The 20,503-nt window shown below is 33.4% G+C and overlaps 1 protein-coding gene across 1 annotated transcript in view; it reads left to right on the top strand.

Annotated features, from left to right (window-relative positions):
* Nucleotides 1–1,512: 1,512 nt before the first annotated feature.
* LOC129231521 (uncharacterized) overlaps nt 1,513–20,503 on the top strand; it is a 33,936-nt gene continuing 14,945 nt past the window's right edge. The window contains exons 1-2 of the mRNA XM_054865860.1: nt 1,513–1,645; nt 5,940–6,166. Of these exons, the coding sequence (XP_054721835.1) occupies nt 1,573–1,645; nt 5,940–6,166 (300 nt within the window). The 5' untranslated portion in view covers nt 1,513–1,572. The remainder of the gene's footprint in view (nt 1,646–5,939; nt 6,167–20,503) is intronic.

The following is a 20,503-nucleotide window of genomic DNA, read 5'->3' as shown; positions in this document are numbered from 1 at the left end:
ATTCTTGTGTTGAAAACACATTCAGCAGAGTACTTATTTTGCTTTACTCACCTTTTTTCTTTTTAAATAATTCTTTAAATTGGAAGTATCTTTATAAAGACCTTTAAAAAAGTATTTTTCTAAGTAAACAGAAGGTCTACAATGTAATATTACTGGTATTTTTCACCCTTTACATTTTTAAACAATATAAAATGCCTACATTTCCAAAATTGTTCGTGAAAATGTACATTAAATTAAATAAGTTTTTAATATTAGCAGTATTTTTAGAATGTTACAATAGTCACATGCAAACTGTTACGTTAGTCACAGCTCAAATGTTACGTTAGTCACACTAATTATTTTACACCTAGTGATACTAAAATAAATATTTTGCACTTTTTAAGTAGATATGACACAGATGTAAGAAAATAAAAAGTGATGTTTGGTTCAATCATCTGGTTTAGTTTTTAAGCAGAAAATAGTACATTTTCGTAACTAACGTAACGTAAATATTTTCGGTGAAAAAACCAAACTAATTAAAATACTTATCTTATAATGTATGCAAAAAGAACAGCCAATTTTATTGGACCAACATCTAATCACTTAGAATAAACATAGTTCTTTTAAAAAATTTCAAAAAATTTTACATTACACAAGAAAACGTAGACGCATGTTTTTTGCACATGCTAAGCCTTTTCTACAACCTCGCACGTTTAGAGCCAGAAGAAAAACACCGAAAGAAATTTTTGTAAACTGTTACTGGATTTATGTACTAGAAAGTATGCTGAATGAAACGATAGGTCACAATTAAGGCTTTGTGGAAAAAAAATTTCTGAGGTTGAGGTTGACATTTCTATGGAATGACCCGAAATATTTCTTGTGTATGAACATTATATCATTTTACACATATTATTATCTGATTTTTGTTTTGAGCAATCACATTGCTTATTGTTCTCACTTGACGGTTTTGATGATCCAATGATTTTATTTTCCTCCCGCCTCCCTCTGCAGCACCACCGTCGACCGGCCCCTCCCGGTGCTGCTCCTCTACCGAAAACCGTCTCCTGGTTGCGTCCATATCCTACACACACAAGCATACATACATACCCACACACTCATGCCTGCACACAGACACGCACACACACACACACGCACACATACATACACATACACACATGTCCACACACTCATGCCTGCACACAGACACAAACACACACGCCTATATACACACACTTGTGATTGCGAAAAACATAATTTGAATTCCAGATGTCAAAATTCAAATTAATTTTATCTTTTTTTTTTTTTTTAATGTGCTTAAACTTAATCAGTTGCAAAAATAGAATTCAACTGGAATAGGTACGTGATACTTTCACTAGATTCAAATCAGAAATAAGTAATTCGAAAGCATGAAATGACAACAAATTGCGCTGAGATAACGACTGAAGTTTATCGGGAAAAAAAATGATACCAATGGCACTTCATTTGTACTACAAATCATTGCAACAACTCCACCTCCCAATGCAGCGACATAACGTTTATACCATGTAAAACAATCATTTTGACTTTTTATTTGCTTTATCAATTGAAACAGCAATGTCTTGCTTTAAGTATAAAATAACTTTCGTTATTTTGAAAGTATTCAGTGTCGCAGCGCACTACGAAACGAGTAAGTTTTCACTCAATGCTTTATTTCTGTCCGAACATTTTGAAAGTTAACTGTATTATGCAGTCAAAAGTGAACAATCATATTGATTGAATACTAAAGCGAATGAATCACCGAAATGGTAAAGTTTCAAACTAGAGAAATCGTCACTTTTTTCTTTTTTTTTAAAAATCTTACATGTATAAATATTTTATTTGTATTTCAGTTCTTTCAGCATTAAATAAACCTATATAACTCAGTGTTCTTACTAATAATGTGTGATGCAGAGTATAATAAATTAATGCATTAAAAGGGTAGTTTATTGTGTTGAATAACACTTTAAGGACCATTGTTCAAATTTATTTTATACATTATTGAATACACGTAGTTTATAAATTTATAAATTATTTTTTTTCATATTATTGAGATATCAGAGGACTAAAATTAGCAAAAGAAAGATATTGTTTATAAATGCAGTGGCCGCCGCTTATATGAATCACGTTTGTTCTAATCAGTTTTGATTCCATAAAGCGGCTGATTCAATAAAGCGGCAAAATAAATAAAGCTTTATTTTGATCTGTTTTTGACGATTTGATTCCTTTAAGCGGTTGATTCAATTAACCACTGATTCAATTAACCGGCGTCCACTGTAAAACTTTTTTTTTTTTTTTGAAAACACGGCAAACATCGATTTTCTGCCGCCAAACTTATGGTCCTCAAAAAATTAAAGAGAAAGAATTACGGATAAGTTTAAAATTGATATTGTTTTGAAAAAAAAATACTTGCCAATATGGATGACTTACTGCATGCATGAGCTAAGTGACGAGTTTTAATTTTTAGTAAAGCATTTTAAAGCTTAAAGTAACATAAATAATGAAAATTTGTAGTTCGATAAGTCAACAAATCTTGGTAGTGGGTCTACGAAAGCTTTATGAACCCATCACAGAAACGAATTTTTCTAATTTATTAGCCAGGTACCTTCAAATTCATACACTTAAAGCATCTTTACAAAAAATGTCCTATACCACGTTTATGCACTCAACCATTGATGTAGGGGAAAGTGGGGTAAAACCGGGACCTTAAGGTTTGAAGGCTTCCAGAAATCACAGTTTTTAGCATAAAGAACAAAATTTTACAAAAGTATGCACTGCTTATCTATTAATGCAACCGCAGTTTCAAAATCATTAATGGTTTTTTTTAATTATTTTTTTTTTGTAAAAAATGTCATTTTTCCCGGTTTTGCCCACTAGTGGGGTGAAACCGGATAGATATGTTATTTCTATGGGAAAATAAAAATTTTAGAAGTTTCCACAAAATTCAAATTTTATTTAGTGACATATGTTAACCATTGTCATAACATAATAGAATAAGTATAAAAGGACACATACTGATGAGTTGTCAGTAAATTTAATTGTCTTTACCTTTTTTTTTTTTTTTTTTTGCTTCCTATTGACACAAGTCGCAAGTAAAATAGTTATCTTCCTCTTCGTCCCCAGAGCAGCTTTCATAGGCCCAACGACGACGTCGGATGCATTGGATCCATCCCTCACCGCCCTTGGAGTCTGAGTAAAGCTCAATGCAGTAAATGCAGGCAGTAGTGCCATCCTCTTCACTGGACTCATCCCTCATTTGCTCCATCGTTTTTTTTTTTTTTTTTTTTTTTTTTTTTTTTTTTTTTTTTTTTGACGCTTACTTTCCGTCTGCTCCTTTTTGGCAACTTTATAATGTTGCCTCTTTTTGATTCGTTTATCTTTCCTTCGGGTTTTTTAAATCCTTCCATCCATCTTTGGTCTTCTTTCCATCATTTTTCTTTGTTCTTATAGTATCCGGTTTTGCCCCTCGGTTAGTACCTGGTTTTGCCCCGCATGTACAGCTTTAAAAAAAAAAATGCCGTCGTATGACTATACAGAACGCTACAGACAATTACTTAGAATGATAATGAAGGTAATTAAATGCTGCACAAAGAGAGCTACATACCTTTACTGTTGCAGAAACAGGAATGTAGTAAAATGGGTCTAATTTTGTTCAAAAATTTTAAGCAAAAACCACTCAAACAGAATTTTCTTCACAGGAACGGAAGAAGCGAGTCTATTGCGTTCTAATTTATTGGTCGTTGCTTCTTCATCAAGTGGAAAGTAGTTCCTCTCTTGTTCATGCGATTTCAACGTTACAGAGGCTAGAAGGGGGTACCCGGTTGGCTCCCGACTTCTCGGTTTTACCCCACTTTACCCTATATATCTTTGCAATTTCTCTTAACAAAGGAAAGATTTTTTTTCATTACAAGCATTACAGAAAACAACGGAAACTCCGACTTTATAACGCAGTTCGACGGTGTGCTTAACAACAAATAATAAGGGTATTTGTAATTTACTGAGAGGGAGTACAGTGGGATAAATGAACTTTTTTAAATATTATTCGAAAACTAAAAAATAAGAAAAATCTGACTTATTTTTGCTATCATGTATGGCAACATTACGAAAACTAGCCATGGCCACTTTTCATCTTGTAGAGAAACTGCAGCCCTTTTCATTTTTGCTATTACGGTTGGAAAAATCATATTAATTATACTTTTTTGAGCTTGAAGTACAAATTATTGTTCAATAATCAATACTAAAGCATTATTTCAAGGATGAAACTTTCTTAATTGTATATATGTAATGTTTTTTTCATTAATAAATTTTGTGCAATTTTAAACTCTTCATTTAAAAACACTGCTTTGAAGGTACAGTTGGTCGGCCCCTACTGTATCTCCAAAACTTCCCATTATAAAGTAAACATATTTTAGAATAATGCAAAGTAAATACAATTTAAGAACTTCAAGGTTAAAAATTAAATTACTAATGGTTATTGATTTTAATGAGGTTCAAATCAAACTGTAACATTTAATAGCCTATACTTCTACTAATACTAATCCTTTTTTTCTGTTCAATGTTTCTCGTGAACTGTAATCTTAATATTCTGAGTTGTTCTGTCTCCAACCATGTAATAACACTCTGAATTTAATAAACCCTGTGGGGAGGTTCAGAAACAACAAAATGATTATCCTTTTTTTAAGACTTACAATGTTTTTCCAGGTTAAATGAAATTTTGAATAGCCTTTTCATTCTATCCTTCCATGATTTTTTAAATATCCTTTAATGTTTAACTTAATATTACCTTATTGTTTTTAATGTATCAAACATTATTTTACAAAGAATTTTAAAACTCTCATATGTAATTAATCGCTAAGACTATTTTTAAGCTTGTCGTTTAAACACTGTTTTCATATCTTCTGTGTAACTATCTATATTTCAACCTGAATTGAAAAATAATGATATGTTGTTATAGTATGGATGATTTGTTTGTGCTCTTCTGGTGCAATATTTTAGTACAACTAGGTTACGGAACATAAAATTTGAAGCAGTGAGAAGCAAAGTGATGTAAGTGGACATTTTCAAGTTTTGAGTAAAACGTGTTTTAAGTTCCGGTCCTAGGTAGACTTTCATTAAAAAGTTTGTCTTAATCGTGTTGTATATTAGCACCTACCAGGGCCAGTAGTGCTATATTTTGCTTCAAAACAGAGGAGAGGTTTACTTACCAGCTGTACTTGTTACCTATAAATTTTTTGTTTTCACATTTACATCCCTTTACTTTTCACTGCCTCATATGCAAGTAAAGATTAGAATAGTTTTGCTGATTTTTCAGAGGCGGCTTAGATTTTATTCCAACTCGCTGTAGAGCATTTCTTTTTTCACCAAGTGAAGTTGATTTTTTTATAATTATTTTAAAATTTTGCTAGCATCTACAGGCACCTAACCGGTCAGGAAAAAAAATCGCCTTTTTTTTTGTAGACGAAATGGCTTATTTTTCTTATTCTAAAATTCTCATATATATAATTGCCAATGATCCATTTCAGGGGAATGAAGAAACGAAAAAGTGGTCACCCATGACCGCTATCTACTGGAGTTTCGAGTTAATCCACTTGAGTTAGGATTAAAATTGCAGCCATCAAAGTATCACCAAACAGGCAATTACTTCGGTCAAATGTAGAAGAAATTTTCTCCCGTCATATCTTGACGGGCAATTTTCTAATATAAAATAAGATAATAACACAGCGTATAAAGCATAAGAAAACAAGTGTTAACAAGATATATATATATTTTTTTTTAATTTGCACATTATTTCCAATTTATATATTTGTATGGTACTGGAAAATATTTCATTTTCCAGTTTTTTTCCCCTGTGACACATTTAATAATCTTCTTCTCATTCTTTTTTTTAATTTAGCCTTTTATCTCTCTCTCTCTCTTTCAAAAATCGAACTTTTGTTTCTTTACAGTATATATTGAAGATCTATGCAGTTCAGAAGGCATGAATGTGTTAAACTTAGGGTCTGATAGTTCTAATTCCTCTGGGATTCTCAAAACCTCACGAAACAGCAACTTTTTGTCTAACAAAAACTGTTCGATATTTCTTCAACCACCTCTGGGTTACGGTGTGATCCTCAGTGTAAGACGCCTCGATTTTAGACCATATTACCAACCAACATGCGAAAATTACATTCGAGTAAGTTCAGTGATTATATAATGATCATTTTTCTGCATCTAATATCAATTTTTATTTGCTCTTTGTTATTTTTCACAGCTGGTAAAACAATTGAAAATCCAAGGGACGAACAATTTTTAAAAGAAAAAATCACTGACTTCAATATGCAATGCTTATGGTTAACCCTTTCAGGGGCGCGTCATTTATTTTTGAGAAATCTTAAGAAAAAACACCCAAGTGGGTTTATTTGATCATCTAGACATAGATTTTTCAGTTAAAAATTTTTTTTTTTTAGAATTTTTTTCGCTGGTTGTGGTGTCCCCATTTGTTCACACCCCCCATCTGGGGAAGGACAAAAACATGTTTATGCATGTAAAAATGAATATGAATCTTTTCGAACAATATAATTGACTACCTCAGGTAAAATGAAGAAAAATGATTCACTCTTTCAGCGCTAATTAAAAATTTTAAAATCTGAAAAAAATTCCAATTTTTGGGGTAAACGAAAAATTGAAAATTTGATTATTTAAACTAGAAATTGGGCCTACGAAAAAAATATTTTTTTTGTTATTCTGCCATCTAATGTTGTTCATTGAACTTAAAAGAAGAGGACTCAAGCGGTTTTGATTCAAAAAATTCAGAAAAAAAACAGAGAATTTTTTTTTTATAAATTAGTGGTTTCACAGCGCGACCACTGCCCCTGAAAGGGTTAAACTTAAAGTTGAGCATTACATTTTAAAAATAGAAACGGGGCATTGAAATGGGATGCAAGGACTTCCATCCCTCAAGGAAGCCTGAAAAAGCTCCTAACATGAAGCATTTAATATCAGAACAAACTCAATCTTTTTTTTTTAATTTTGTAGGAAAGATAAAAAACATTTCATGCTTTCCTTAATTTTCCAAAAGATTTGTTTTCGTTTAAATAACATTTGTTATACGACAGCATGTTTGTTTCATTTTTAAATTAGCAGCAATTGTTTAACTTCTTTCAGAAAAAAATAATTTGGATTTAGGTGGTTTTGAAGTAAATTGCTTTTCTTTTTTCTTAATTCAAATTTCGATTAAAGTCATGCGGTACCTTAATTTTATGCCATGTACTAACCTGTGTAATCAAAAATCTGAGTGGGTTAAGAAACTTATTATAATAATGGTTTTTATATTACCCATACGGCCGACGGAGTGGAGTAGTGATTAGACACTGGTCTCTTACGCCCAAAGGCGCAGGTTCGGTCCTGCCTCCCGTCGGTGGATTTTTAAGATGCAGAAAATAGACAGCGTCCACGTCGTATGATTATGCGGCATGTAAAAGATCCCTCGAGTACTTGTTTAACATGGAGTATCTCTTGGTAAAATTAAATTCCCAGTGCTGTTTCGCATCAGATAGAGCCCTAGTGCCTCCATCTAGTGGGGAAACTGGGCGTCGAAATTCTTGTGGCAATGGCATCCACCGATGGTGTGCCACGTGAAAGAGTTTTTGCTATGCCGGGGGATCGCAGTAGGTCTGCAAAAGGCATTCACTGCCTTTACTGCAGCAGCCCCAATACAGAGAAAGAAAAAAAAATATTACCCGTACGTTTTCACAGTGGCCACCTGGTAGAGACGTGAATTAAGCTGGTTTTGAAATAAAATGGGATTTTGACAGCGGTTTTCGAACTGACTAAGAGGGACTTTTTTTAAATTTTCTTTATTAAAATTCCAATTAAAGTCATGTTGTACTTTATTTTATGCCATGTTCTAACCTGTGCAGTCACAAATTCGAGTTGGCAAAGCAACTTATTATAATAATGTTGTTGATATTACCCGTACGTTTTTAGTGACCATCTGCTAGAAGTTTAAATGAGCTGGTTTTGAAATAGAACAAGCTTTCGGCAACAGTTTTCGAACTGATTAACAGGGGTTCATTCCAAATCACTTTGTTGCGTGATAGTATCAACAAAAAAGTATAAAAAAATGAAAGAAAAACACTTTTGAAAATCATGGATAGATCTCGTTTTGTTATTAAACTCTCATTTATGACAATAAATGAAAAATGTGTATCATCGATGACATTATTGCATCCCTCGTCCCAAATTAGTTGCTGCATCTGAGTACTACTGTACTGATTATTGATAGTGGTAATTTAATGATTTGTTTGAACTTTTTTTGTGATTTCAGGATACTAAGATATCAATAAATAAGACTTTCTTACCAAAAATGTCCCAATTACCTCCAAAAACCAGTACCAAATCGTTTAAAATGTTCAGAGTTCGCACACCCTTAAACTACGTCAGGGGCGGATACAGAGTAGCATTTTAGGGAGGGGGGAGGAGTGCTGAAAAATATGGAGTTTTGGGCGCGAACATTTTCTGACACTGCATGGACGTCAGTAAAAAGTATCAAATCGGCTACGAATAAAGCTCCTACTGTGGCACAAACGTTTGTAATTAACATCAGATGCAAAGAAAGGAAGCATTATTTCAAATATTTACTTAAACAAATAGTTAAAAAAACGAAAAAAATACGGAAAACACTTACACTTTATTCATTAAGTATTTTAACAGTGTGTGATAATATATTTGCATGATATTCTAGCTTGGGGCTGTAAAACTTCGTTTATGTATCGGGTACTGTTCAAATTGCCCACAATTCGTAGTAATTGTGATCGTCCATGATATGCTATGGCACCCCAGACCATAACTCCGGGTGTTCGTCCACTGTGGCGTTCGATAATGCACTCCGGAATGTGCCGTTCACCGGCGTAGCGCCTGACGCGAATTCGGCCATCATGGTGCCACAAATTGAAGCGGGATTCGTCAGAAAAGACGACTTGCTGCCAATCAACACGCCAGCTTCTATGCACATTAGTCCATTGTAGCCGCAGGCGGCGATGGTTTTGCGTGAGAGGAATCCTGTATAAAGGAATCCTTGCGCGCAGCCCATGCTGCAGCAGACGTCTCCGAATTGATGAAGCACACAATGAAACACCTGTAGCTGTTGACCACTGTGCTGCCAATTGTCTAGAAAAAGCTGTGCGGTCCGTCAGCGCCATACGCACCAGGTGTCTGTCATCGCGAGCTGACGTCACATTTCAGGGTCCAGTCCCGGATTTCCGAGCTGTCCGACACTCGTCCGTCCACTGCTTCTAAACACGCATGATTGTGCTGCTGTTACGCTGCACACGAGCGGCTACTGCACGATAAGACAATCCAGCTTCACGAAGGCCGACGATTCTGCCCCGTTCAAACTCCGAAATTTGCTCAAATTTCGCTTTCTTTAGTCGAAGAGGCATAGTAAAGATTTAGTTAACGTTTACTCTAGCATATAACCACCGATAATCATACACGCCTCGCTACAGCCGTCTATTTATATTCGGTTCGATCCGCCGTTCAGAGGGCGCTGCTCAGAATACGCATTAGGGTGGGCCGAAATAAGCCGAAAAAATTTTTTTTTCGAAATCAATTTTTGGATAGCGCGCAAAAGTTGCGTAGTGAGCCAGTTAGCACTCACAAAAAATTTCTTGGATTTAAAAAAATATCTAGCCGGCGCTATTTGACACTGAAAAACCAAAAAAAAAAAAAAAAAAGAAAAAGGAATTTTTGTCGAAAATTTTTTTTTAACTAAATTTCAAATATTTTACTGGAATGCACCGAAAATGTTATATAATGAGCCAGTTCGAGCCCATAAAATGTTTCATTGATTTTAATGAGCATTTAACCGCTCCTTTCCAACGTCAAAAATTGGAGAAAAATGAAAAAATATTGAATTTCTTTAAAAACCAATGTGAAAGTTATTTTTCAAAATTAAATCACAGACTAATTAATTAAATAGCACTATTAATCATAGTAATTATTATCACGCAATAGTATCATACATTTTCTAGAATTACATATAGAGATAATAAAATTTTGAAAAAGAAATCTCCAAATTTGATTTATAATACCTAATGCATAATGAATATTGTTTTTTGGAACAATATTATCCCTTGTTATCAAATGATGGAAGTTCTTTCTTAACTTGAAGTTTGGCACGAATGTATCCATCTCGTGCAGTTTACCACGAACTTTTATTGCAGCTTCGGTTATTAGCTTCACACAACATTTCACAGCTTGCGTGTGACAGGGAAATTTCTCGAAAGTGAACTCTGTAGGCTGTTCTTTGCACATTTCTTTCAATTGTTGGTCTTTTAGATGCATTGTAAGAGGTGGCTCTGTTACAACACAGTTTGCCCAATCAACTAAATCAACATAATCAACGGCTTCAAAATTGAGTTTAGGACGCTTAAGAAATCGTACACCATCCGAGTTCTTCATCTTCATGTTTCTAGAGTTCAGAATGCGCCTAATAGCTAATTCCTGAATGTATTTTCTTGAGTCAAACAACATTGTCAACAGTAGCTGTTCAGGATGAGCGAAATATGCATTATTTGAGAGAACTTTGAAAATTATCTCCTTAACGTTGTCTGGAAACTGCCTTGCAAGACAAATCATTTTCCAAAAATGTTGGGCACCATACTGGCAGTTCGGTTTCATGTTTATTTCAAACCACATTGGAGCATAAACTAACATTACACACTTTACAAGCATTCTAAGTTTTTCTGATAGAGTGCCTATATACAAGCGTAACAAACGGTTTGCAGTTGTCAGCCATCGCGCATGACGGAGTTTGCCTGGGCTGCTGTTAGCCACGCTAGAAGGACAACTATCATCTTTTACGGCAAGACAGATTCTATACAAACATTGTTGTTCAGTACTTAAATTTTTTATATTTTCCATGTCCAAAACCAGAAGATTGTAGTCAATTTTATCAAATATGACCACCGCATTTTTTCACAATCTCTAAGAAGTTGTCCGATAGCTCCAGAAAATGAATGTGGCCCCTCTGTGCAACCGTCCAATTCCAGAATAAGATGCCTCAATGGCAACTCAATAGTATGCAGCAGACATATGTTCCACTGTAAAGGTCTTTTGAGATGTGCCTCAAGTAAACGAATTACTCCACTTTTCCATCCCGTATTTACATTTGTTCCGTCGCATCCAATAACTGATAAGTTAAGCAAGTTCATATTATACTTTTTTGCAAAGCCTATAATACCTTGCGAAATTTCTTTTGCACTTTCACCAACTGTTAGTGATAAATGACCGATGTACTTGCTACCTGGTTCTTCTATCAGTGCTACATGTGCTTCAGATGCTAATTTTTGATGGCCAGATGTCTTTTGAAGGGTGTCATCTTTGCGGCCGTCAAAATACAAACTCTTTATAGCTGCCCCTTTAACTGCTCTTAAATCCCTTTCTCTTAGTTTGCTCCTTTTTTTTATCAACTTCCCTCCTTACTTTTTTTTATCGACTACATATTTTTGTTTTGTTTAGGAGAAACTAAGTCGAAATCAGCGAGAACTGCTGTAGCAATTTTAGCCACTGCTCTATTTGAAGCCCCAGTTAGATCTGCTGCTAAAGCTGTATGAGGCATAGAAAGTCTCATTTGACTTGTTGTTGATGGCGCATCAGTTCGCTTACGTTTTCTTGAAAGCTTTTTTCTTTTTTCGTAGTTTCTGGGTTGTTACCTTATCCACTTTTCCAATAGCCATTTTTCTTACTGTCTTTTGATCAATTAGAAATTGTTTTTCTCTATAAGGGACTTTTGCTTTTTTTTCTGCAATTATACGAATATAAATCTGGGCATTTGCAGGCACAAATATCAAACAAAGTCGTAACCTCTGCTTTAAATTTGCCTAGCTTTGATTGTAAAAATTGCGTCTTTATATTCTTAGCATTTTTTGTTGCACTATTATATTTAGAATAATAAGATAAAATCATGGCAATCACTCTCCTTATCGAAATAACGGGAAGGGAAACACGCTCCCAAAATATCAATAACTTTTTTTGCAACTACAGCGGCCACACTTGCAAAAGATGGTTGCTTTTTTCCTTCTCCTAATATTTGCATTTTAGTGATTTGATAATATCTGATAATGTTTTCATATGTTGGAAGAAATAAAGCATCGGGAGGAGACAAATCTTTTCCAGGTCCAAATAGAAGACTACTTGTGCTTGCTCGCGTTACTTTCTTTTTCGTTCGTTTCTCCATAACAGTCGTGTTGTATACCAAAACAAAGATAATAATGCAATGACATTCGAAATTTCTCTTTAACACGTTCTGCAGTGAACAATCGAATGCTCAGAATTTCGTTCTGACAGAAGCGCAGAGAGCAATCGGCCGGGAAACTTTTCTTTCCTTAAAAGAAGAATATTTGCGTTCAATTCATTGGTCAGTTTAAAGGATTTCAGAGGATTCACATTTTTTTAATAAGGGCTCTATTTGTCAAACATATATAAAATAGTTATGAAATAATCTTAGGAATAATAGAAGCAGTTGAGCGCCGTTTATTATCCAGGAGAAACAATTGGAACCGAAGATTAAAAAATTAGCATCTTATGTAACTATTTTTTATTTGAGTGTGTGCATTTTTTAAAATTGGCGTACAAATGTCGCATAAAATTGATTGAATTTTCACTGTTTTTTCTAAGTAACGTATTGCGTAGCATTTCAGTATTTACTTATTTCGAAACTACTTTAAAAGTTTTTTTTTTTTTTCATTTTCCCCATGTTTCAGTTTTAAAGGAGCGTAGCTAAATATTCTACGAAATGTATAAAAGTCTTTGAGGATTTCAACTAATTCACTGACAGATACTTCTAATGTTTGCTGAAACTAGTTTCAAACTTTTGTTTTGCCCCCTTCTCCTTCTTTTTTGAAAAAAAGTGCATTTTTGCCCTTTTTTTCAGTTTTTCAAGGTCAAATAGCGCCGGCTAAATATTAAACAAATTTAGCGAAATTTTTTTATGGGTAATAACGGGCCCATAGAGCAACTTTTCCGCACTATCCAAAAACAGATATCCAAAAAAAGTTTTTTCGGCCCACCCTAATACGCATGCGCTACTGGTCTGCAATTCTAATCATTTGCATATCATGCCCTACTTTACATTTCCTGCGATTTTCAGCTCACTCGCGTAAGTCCTTCGTGGTGTTGCAATTTTCACAAACAGGAGTGTACTTTTTTTACTTATTTTTTAACCTAATTAATCATGTACATATCATAAATCATGTCAATGTGTACTGTGTTGTATGGAAACCATGTTCTGTATTATATCGAAACCGTGTTATACGAGACCTTAAAATAATGTAAATCAAGAAATGTGTACCGTGTTATATCAGAACCAATTCATAAGGTGCTAATTTTATAGTTGCTGAAATTTCGGTTCAATAGAATATACAAAGACCCACTGATTTAAAAATGACAGTTGTTATAAACAATAAAACTTAATTATTTTTCATACCTCAAATTAAAACTGTTACGCACAAGAAAAAGCTTTTTTTCAACTCTCTTTTCTAAGAACAAAACGCATTCTATAAGAAAAAAAATCTGAGCTTTACAAAGTCTAAAATAAAATAAATAGCGTTATTCTATTTATTTTATTTCATACTAGGGGCTCTTCCCGAGCGTGTTCGCGTTGAAAAAATAATTTGTCTTAAATAAATATTCTGCACATTTTTTTGTTTTAAAATGTCATGGTATACATTTTATCATGGTATACTCGTAAATACACTTTTTGTTTCGTTTCTATGAGATTTTGAAAGAAATTGATTCACTTCATTTCCTAATCAAGAGAGACCAACCTTTACTTCCCCGTGAACAAAATACTCTTCCTGTATGTAACGTTGTACGTATGACCTTCAGTTTTGATGATGGTGATGGCATAAAAAATTTTCATTGGAAATTGCAATTATACTTATATTAGAGGTGGAAATGTGCAAGGATCATGGGATTTCGGGAAATATTCCTGAATAACCAGCTGCTGATGCAGTAAGAATAATACGATAAATCATATTAGTCCGTATTGATTTTATTTGGGGTCCAGTTCCATTGCATACATAAGACAATTTTCAAGTTTCGCAACGAAATTATTGGAATACCGCCTTTAATTTTAATTGAATAAATATGGGTTCTTAAAAGTATTCTTAAGACACAGAGATCGTACAGAGTTCCTAAAAGGAGTCGACTTTAAACAGGCTTAAAGTATATCTACACGCGTTTATCAAGGGAACCACAGGAATTGTTTGAGAAGAGTCACCGGCAAATGCGAAGATGACACCTCTCTCAATGTTGTCTTAATCTTTTTGTTCGTCCACGAAAAAAAGAATCTACGGCTTCTTATATACAAACTGCGGCTCATCGAACACCCGTAATACATTATGCGGCCAACCTTTTGAAGACGCTAGCCAAATGGCACATTTTCTTCTTATGAAACGTACAGAGTCTTTCTGAAGGGAGCCATTCAAAGTAGTTCAAACCTGGAGTGGTTAGTTTTTCGACCTCTAAGAAAAATTGCTGCAATTAAGTTTTAAAAAAATAACTGCAAACACATCCTCAGTCTGCCTGTTGATTTTGGTTAAATTTATTAAACTTTTCAGTTTCACCGGGTATGCCGAAAAACATCAACTTACGTTCTGGTATCATAGACGAGTCGCTGATCGGTTACTGATTTAATTGCTTCATTGAAAAAGTACTCATTCAGTAGGTTGCTATCATGTATTAATCTTGTCCGGAGCATATTAACCTACAAAATAAACCTTCTCTGTTTATAATATTAGTATAGATAAAAAATCTCAAAGGGTAGCTCGAAATACGTGCAAAATTACAGCTTTTAGAATCACGGATTAATATCATCTATCTGCACTACTTGAATTCAAAAATTAATTTACTCGAAGTGAATCTCTAGTTGTAACTCATTTGAATAAATTTCCACGCATTAACATTCTGCTAGTCTAAATGTTTCGTGATGTCCAAGGCTAATAGCATGCTGTATACCTTATCCTCTGCAGCCTCAAATACATGTATAGGTTATAGCGGTTCTTATGCCATCATCGTTATTTTTTTCACTTGTTTCTGTTCCTTAACACTCCGTTCATAGGGAACCTTCAACTATTTTATCAATGCAAGTGCGAGACAATCAGTGCTTGTGTTTACATATTACACCAATAGATCAGTACGTAAACTAGTAGCGAAGACACACTATTGATTTAAAAAATTAGTATAAGTACATATATGCATAATTTATAGCCTATGTAACTCAGTAAGGATGCATCTTTCATATATTGAAAGAAATTTTGAAATTGCTGCAATGGTTCCGGAGATTACCTCGAACATATAAACACACAAAAATCCGCCCTCTCTCTTTATAATATTAGTATAGATTTTGTTTCGACTACGTTTTTTATTTCTCGTCTGCCAAATTTAGCTTATGTTTAATCCTAATGTTATTTTCTAACAATGTATTGGAAGCAAAACAATATTCATCTTTTTGCTCTTAGAACACTGATGAGAAAAATAAAGTATGTATTTAAAAGTTAAAAATTAGTGTTATACGGGGAAAGAGCCGAAGACAGACAATTTTTCGTAAAAGTTTCATAAAAACAAAACTTATTAGTGATTACCATACATTTTTTAACAGTGTATTGAACAAAAACGAAATTCCTTCTTTTAAAATTCGTGTTGCATCAAAACTGAGCAGTATTTAAAATCTAGTTTTGTACCGGGTAATATCGAAACCGTGTTATAATAATCGCAAATTTGGTACCGTGTAATATCGAAACCTTGATGTAGAAGTACCGTGCTATACGAGGGACGCCTGTATATCATTTAAATCAACCTCTATAAGTTGACCACTAAAGTAGTATGCCGCGAGTGGTCAACTTACACAGGCTTTACTGTATCAATCAGAAAACCTTGCTTCAAAACGAACAAGGATTTAAGATTGCATAATTTAATATGAGTAATGAGCGACTTAAGTGAAAATAGTTAACAAAATATTTTCGCATTTTCTCTGAGAAGAAAGTTATATTTATCCTAAATCATAACTTGATAAAAGAAGCGTGTCACAATAAATTTTAAATTCAACATTCGGACATTATGAAACAGTTCGAAAGCGTACAATTTATTATCAGGAAACGTTCCAGACAGATTATTTTACCACTAGATATTTTGCCCTTGAAAGTTCAACTGTTGTTTTGCTTTGTAACTGTCAACTTGGTCCTGATAACGCTATTTAAAAGTTCTGGTTTCCTCTGGTTTCAATGGAAAGTTGTAATTCAGAATTTTGATTTATACAGAAAGTAGCTACGGCGTAATTTCTTTCCAGAAATTTTAAAATGCTCCAAAGTAATTCAAGGTTAAATGAAAATAAACTGTTCTAATCATAAATGTAATTTATAAGTAATGAAACGTGATTCATAAAAATTTAATACCCCATAATATATGTTTCCCATGTAAATTTTTAGATTTTTATTTTGAATTTTTTTGGCTTCTACAATGAAAATAGCAAAATAAAATTTTAAAGCTTCATTGACCGTTTCACTCTTATTTTTCTTTGGATTTTTCATTTTATTGTATTTTATTTATTTATTTACTAGCTTACTACCCGGCGTTGCCCGGGTGCTTTTTAATGCAACATATCTTTTGGATAATCAATTGAATGAATTCTATCTAAATAAGCGTAAAAAAATACATTCACAATGCTTTCTAGGCTCAAATCTTCAAAATACTTTAAATAACACAGAAAATCAAGCATTTGCCGAAAAGGTAGCATCAACTTAAAGCAAAAAAGTACGAGGAATATTATTTGGGCTCTGTAGTCTCCACTGGTACGTTGTCTGAGGTTAAATCAGACGGGCGGTACGTAAATTGTCTTAATGCAAAGACAAATGATTGTCTTTTGCAAATCTTGTGGGACAACCTTTTACGTGATGCGTCGAAAGAAAAGCGTTAGGCGGCCTTTGTACGTTTTGTTTTCCCCAATACATCAAAAAATACAACAGTACTTTTCACATACATTTTATTCGGAAATAAATCATTGAATGTTTCCTTAGAAATAGTCGTGAGCTTACCAAAAAATGAAGTCAATCCCTATTATCAGGCACAAATATATACAAAATAGTCTTCTTGGACACGGTTACAATATTTTCAGATTAATTTGAAATCATCCTCAATGTCCAAAAGCTAAACAAATAGTCCACCGTACAGAAAATAAAGAATTCAGTCAGTGTTGTTAAGAGACGATAACACTCCGTTTTGCGGATTTTTTGGCGGTGTTTTTGAGAATGAAGGTATAAAGTGATAGGTTATTTTGTATGTTTTTCAGGCAAGCACATTTTGCAGAAAAAGTTGCTTAGTATAAAAAAAACTTTATCAAATGTGTCTGCTCGCTCTTGCCATGGTGATTTACTGTCATGCCATAGAGTAAAATTGGATAAGTGTAACTTGCCTAAAACGTCAGCTACATTTTATTTTCTTATATTGACGTCAAATTTCTATTTTCGTAGGCAAAAATGACAATTAGACAGTAATATTAATGTCTTGTAAAGATTTAAAATTTGTCAAGATTTAAGTTCTAGTTCAAATTTTTAAGACCTAATACTTGCTGTAAATGTTATACATCATATCTTACACTGATGCAGGTAGAGAGAGGACGTATTTAAGTTTGTTGCTTTAGACAGAGTATCCTTTAGATAACATCAAAATTTTAATTTATAGAGACACAGTCGTAGTGAGAGGTGGGAATGGGTTCATTGACTATATTACAGTCATTATTTTAAGGTATGTAAAACATTAAAAATGGAAGTAGGTGGACGTGAAGTTATTGAACGAACTATTTAAAAACCGTCAATTAAACTGCGTTATAGAGAAAAAAGTAGGCGTGTGCATTTTGGTCACTATCCGTGTTAGGTTTTGTTTTTTTAATTATTTGCAGGCCGTAATATTTTTTGAAAAATAAATGTCTTGTTTGTACTTACAATTGTATAATAGACAAATCTTTTGTTTACATTTTACAGAATCTTGTTGCATATTCTGTTCCCCTTATCCACAGTTTAAAAGCAAACGAAATATATTTCACGTTTCGAAACGTAGTTTAAAAATTTAAAACTTAAATGATTCAAATTTTCCTAATCCATAAATTTAATTCAAAACTTTCTCCTAGATATTGTTCTTAGTCCCCCTCCCAGCAGCTTGAAGAATTACATTTGTGAGTGAAACCAACCTTGAGCAAGTATCATAAAGCTATATATATCGAAAATAGTTATATCTCACATACATTTAAAGCACTTAATCGTCCAATGTGGTTTCACATGAGATACAAAGTGTTTCACCTTATCCCTATACTGTTTAAGTGGGTTTAAGCTATTATAGTAATAATTTTCCATTCATATCTCACAGCACTTCTTCAATGACGGTTGAAATGCTTAACGGTAGCTACAAACTTCCAATATTTTTCGATTGTTTACAATAGCAGTTATCGAACTTAGCTTTTTAATTGGGAATGCAGCTTTTTTCAACTTATTTTACGATGAAGAAAAAACTTCATATTGTGGAGTAATATTTCATCATGCCTTTAAATAGTAATCTCTGTGTGTCAAAAGTTGCATCATACCTGCAAACAGATATAAAATTATTGCTAGTCGGCGAAGATGCTTCATCAGATGTACTATTACTCGAGCGTTAAGGCAATATAAAATTTCAAATGAAGAAATTTGTTTATATAAAAAACGTAGCAATTTTTTGCAGTTTAAAACAGTTCAAACATAAATTAATATTTATTTGCATTTTTTTCCAAACTTAAAACTCCAACCCTCCCAAAGTGTATGAATTCCGCCGAATTATATTTCCGTGTGGTACAAGTAAAAAAGTGCACAATCTTTAATTTTAGCACATATTGGCAATCCTAGTATGGTAGCTTATGTGCATAAAAGAAACGTCATGACCATCCCCCTCCCCATTGACAAACAAATTCCAGATACGCTACTAAGCACAAATATGATTATTTTGCAATTTATTTGCGAAATTAGTATTTTTTACTCTTGTTCTTTGTTAGCCTTCAGCAATTAAACTTAGTTGAACCGAATTAGGTAAAGATCTGACGTAAATCATGGCATAGTATAAATAACATATGCAGATTGGTTTTAAGGACCATCCAACATTAAATTGTTGAAGCTTGTACATGGATAATGTATGAATTATTGATACCGAGCTGGTTTTCATATTTTCTGGGCTGTTCATGTGGGAAATACTCATCTAAAATTTCGTTCTACCATTACTGCAACGGAAATACCAAAAGAAAGCATACAAAGTAAGTAGAACCGTCGAAGACCGCAATGCATTCCTGCTTTGAAGGATGCTATTCAAAAAACGCTAAACATCAGCATTTCGATTTCGTTCGTTTTTCTTGCCAAATATGCTTTACTGTAATCGCGAATCGGCATAAACGGCCAATGTTGAGAATAACCTTTTGTTTTGATTGCATTTAAAATATTTCATGGTGGTTAAAAGTTGCAAATCATTTTTATTAGCTTGGAATCAAAGTTCCTAAATTTAACGATAGTAGTTAATCTTTGAAGAAACTTCATCTAGGGCAGTTTATTACGGGCTTTTCATTAAGACCAAATTAATAACAATACACAAATTCGTTCGTGTAGAAAAGAGCTTAAAAAATTGTATGACTCAAAATATGAATTTAGACCATTTTGGGTCTTTTTAAAATTTTAAAAACCTGCCTATATAAACTCCTGAGCAACAATTTACCTTTGTGTTAAATTTGGAAGAAATCCGACGAAAACTGGATTTGTAGAAGTAACATACACTCCCACACACCCACAAACATACATGTTCTTTGATAGCCTGGAGCGACTTCTATTTAACCGAATTAGGTTATTGGTTATAGTTGAATTGAATTACTTAAAGATTCGTCGTAAATCGAGGAATAGTATACAAAAAATTTACACATTGCAAATTGATTTGGTAAGGATCATATGAATGAAATAGATGTGGTTTTAATAAAAGTATTCTAATGCTGAAACAGTCGAAGATAATACGTCAATCTTGAATGTAATATTAATACCTTACTAATGTTTGCATTTTCTTTGCTATTAACGTGGAAAACACTTATAAAAAATTACACGCAACCCTAAGTCGTGGATTTTTTAATTAAACAGTATTAAAAATTTCAATTCAACGGTTGCATCAATGGATCTCTGGGGATACGAAACGATGTACAGCATTATCCCGTATATCTACGGCTCGCTTACCAAACATGCGTTTCGCTTGTGGCTAAAAGACATTGCCGGCCGTTGATTATGATACTTTTTGTGTTGATTGTGTTAAAAATATTTCCTGGTGGTTATAAGTTGCAAATCATTTTTATTAGCTCGGAATCAAAGTTCCTAAATTTAACGACAGTAGTTAATCTTTGAAGAAACTTCATCTAGGGCAGTTTTTTACGGGCTTTTCATTTAGACTAAATTCATAACTATACAAAAATTTGTTCGTGTCG

The sequence above is a fragment of the Uloborus diversus genome, chromosome 10, assembly GCF_026930045.1.
Source record: "Uloborus diversus isolate 005 chromosome 10, Udiv.v.3.1, whole genome shotgun sequence".
Classification (NCBI taxonomy): Eukaryota; Metazoa; Arthropoda; class Arachnida; order Araneae; family Uloboridae; genus Uloborus; species Uloborus diversus.
Note: the sequence above shows the minus strand (reverse complement) of the source record. Positions and strands in the feature narration are given on the sequence as shown.